The sequence below is a fragment of the Alosa pseudoharengus genome, unplaced genomic scaffold (genome assembly GCF_046254945.1).
Source record: "Alosa pseudoharengus isolate Yale_2024_CS ecotype anadromous, Long Island Sound unplaced genomic scaffold, YU_APseudo_1.1 YU_APseudo_1.1_scf_23, whole genome shotgun sequence".
Classification (NCBI taxonomy): Eukaryota; Metazoa; Chordata; class Actinopteri; order Clupeiformes; family Clupeidae; genus Alosa; species Alosa pseudoharengus.
In genome coordinates, this window is record NW_027468685.1 from 9,314,172 (window position 1) to 9,316,671 (window position 2,500).

General features: G+C 46.2%; 1 protein-coding gene across 1 annotated transcript in view; it reads right to left on the bottom strand.

Moving 5' to 3' along the window:
- Positions 1-823: 823 nt before the first annotated feature.
- dbpa (D site albumin promoter binding protein a) overlaps positions 824-2,500 on the bottom strand; it is a 10,198-nt gene continuing 8,521 nt past the window's right edge. The window contains exon 5 of the mRNA XM_076301333.1: positions 824-1,707. Coding sequence (XP_076157448.1) covers positions 1,492-1,707 — 216 coding nt within the window. The 3' untranslated portion in view covers positions 824-1,491. The remainder of the gene's footprint in view (positions 1,708-2,500) is intronic.

Here is a 2,500-nt window from a genome sequence, read left to right on the forward strand (position 1 = left end):
TTCAGTGTGTGTGTGTGTGTGTGTGAATGGGTGTGTATGATTACGTGTGTAAATGTGTATGCATAAGTGTATCATTTCCTTTACAGCCAAGGCTTCTTCAAGCATCTCAGTATATATACATGGAAAGAAGTCTTTCATAACCGTAGTACTATATATATAGTAGTGTGTGTACAACATGGTCTCTCTTTTTCTCTCTCTCTCTCCTAAACCACCCAGGTTAGGACAAACACACATATTTAAGCTCAAAACGGGAATCAAAAAGAAGAGATCAAAATTAAGTGCTTGAATGAACTCACAATAAGAGAAACATAAAAATGAAAACTATACACAGATTTTCATCTCCTTTCTTCTCGTATTCATCCGCAAAGAAATATTCCTTCCTCGGATCTCCTCACCGTCCTCCACCACCATCACCACCACTTTGCCCCTGATTTGAACTTCTTTTACATTCTTCTGCTAAGAAAAGCCGCCTCATCATCCCTGAACCGCTAAAGCCAGTCTGACCACTAAAATATATATATATATATATATATATATTTATATATCTGAGAATACTCCTGGATTTGTGTTAAAACTCCTCAGATAGCCCTCACGTGTACAGCCTACATGCCCCTCTACGGCCCCTCCCACCCATATAGAAAATATACAAAAGATTATTTCCAAAATCTCGTCGCCCGTCTTGACTCCACAAATATAAAAATATACAAGTTTTCCTATCTGTTGTCAAAATCTCATGGCTCTCCTCCTCGTGTCTCCTCAACCTCCACAACCTCCACACCCCGGCTCCTCCTCTAAGCTCCGACTCTTCTCTCCGCACCCACCCCCCCCCCGCTGCCCTGCCCCCCCCTGGTTCAAAAATAAACAAGTTTTATTTCGTTTATTCGAGTTAATTTCTTTCTTTTTGTTGTCATAGAAAACAAATGACACCTGTGTCCCCATCGGCCTGGCCAATCCATGTGGACTGTCTGTGGCTCGGCAGCTGCGGCGGCTGCGGCGGCAGCGGCGGCGTCCACCTCTCCAGTTGTGTGGTGCTATGGTGAGGTGAGGCTGTGTAAGACTGGCATAGAGCACGATCCCATCGGCATTCAGAAGCATCTGCCCCTCCACCCCACCCACCTCCTTTCCACCCTCCCTAACTACAAAGGAAATGTGAAATGTTGAGGATGTGAAGGGGGGGGGGGGGGTTAAGGTCAGGGGGAGGTGGGTGAAGGAGTGCTGGGATCGGCAAGTGTTGCAAGTGCTGAAAAAACACTCAGGACCTGCTTAGAACCTGATTATACCGCTAGCCCGTCTAACCCCAACCCACAGAGAGGGGGCGCTAGAGTGCCCGCCCCGTCGTTTCAGAAGTGCTAACGTTTGTTTTTTTTGTTTGTATGTTTGTTTGTTGGCTTCTCTCCTCTTCCTCTCTTGCTCTCTCTTTCTCTCATTTCTTCCTCATCCTCTTCCTCCTCGACGGCGTCCTCCTCCTCCTCCTCCTCGTCCTTGTCGTCCTCACAGGTCGCCGTGCCGGGTCTCGTACTTGCTGAGGATGTTCCGGCAGCGGCCGAGCTCCTTGCGCATGTCGGCCACCTCCTGCCGCAGCGCGGCGTTCTCACGCTCCAGGAAGGCGGCGCGCACTGTGATCTGGTTCTCCTTGAGCCGCCGGGCGTCGCGCGAGCGCTTGGCCGCCTCGTTGTTCTTCACGCGCCGGCACCAGTACTTCTCATCCTGCGGGTAGGGTGTATGTTTTGCGTGTATGTGGGTGTTTGTGGGAGTTGGAATGTGGGGGAGTGTGTGACAGTATGACGGGAGGAGACGGAGGGCAATGGAGGGAGAGAAAACACAAAGACAAAAAGGGTTAGTTGCTACGAAAAAATACAGACTTTAAAACAACACCAGAAGCTACCGTCTAGTGCACCACCTGACACACGTCAACAATGTCAGTGTTTCTGAATAGCGTCAACAATACCATACAACACCACACTCTCTGCTTTGACAACAGGCAATACAGTACAATGTTTCTATTCAAACTAAAATATTCAGTCAGTCATTCTTGAGGCATGGGACAAAGCCTGATATACAATTGGAAAAAAGAAACACAAACTTAACTGCTTTATACATATACATGTATACAACATATGTCAAAGCCTTTTAGCTTTTTGTCAACACTGCCACACACAAAAAAACACTCTCTTCTGTACTGTTTTAGTTGTAGGTCTCAGGCGTGTGAAATCATAATAACTACATAAAATGGAGGAGGACAGTTGTTAAATATCTTCTATTCTTAACCCCCCATCATAACATTTACAATTACGATCCGTGTTAATTATTAAGCCTGTCAGCAGTTACCAATTATGGCCATGCCCATGTGTCAAGAATGACTGTGCAGTAAATGAACAATGAGGAACAGCACAAAGGTCAGCCTAGGGCACTTCCTGTTTACATCTCACAGAAGATAATGAATCACTATCTTATGGACATTCATCATGTGATCAACCTATCAGTAGATATCAGTAGATGT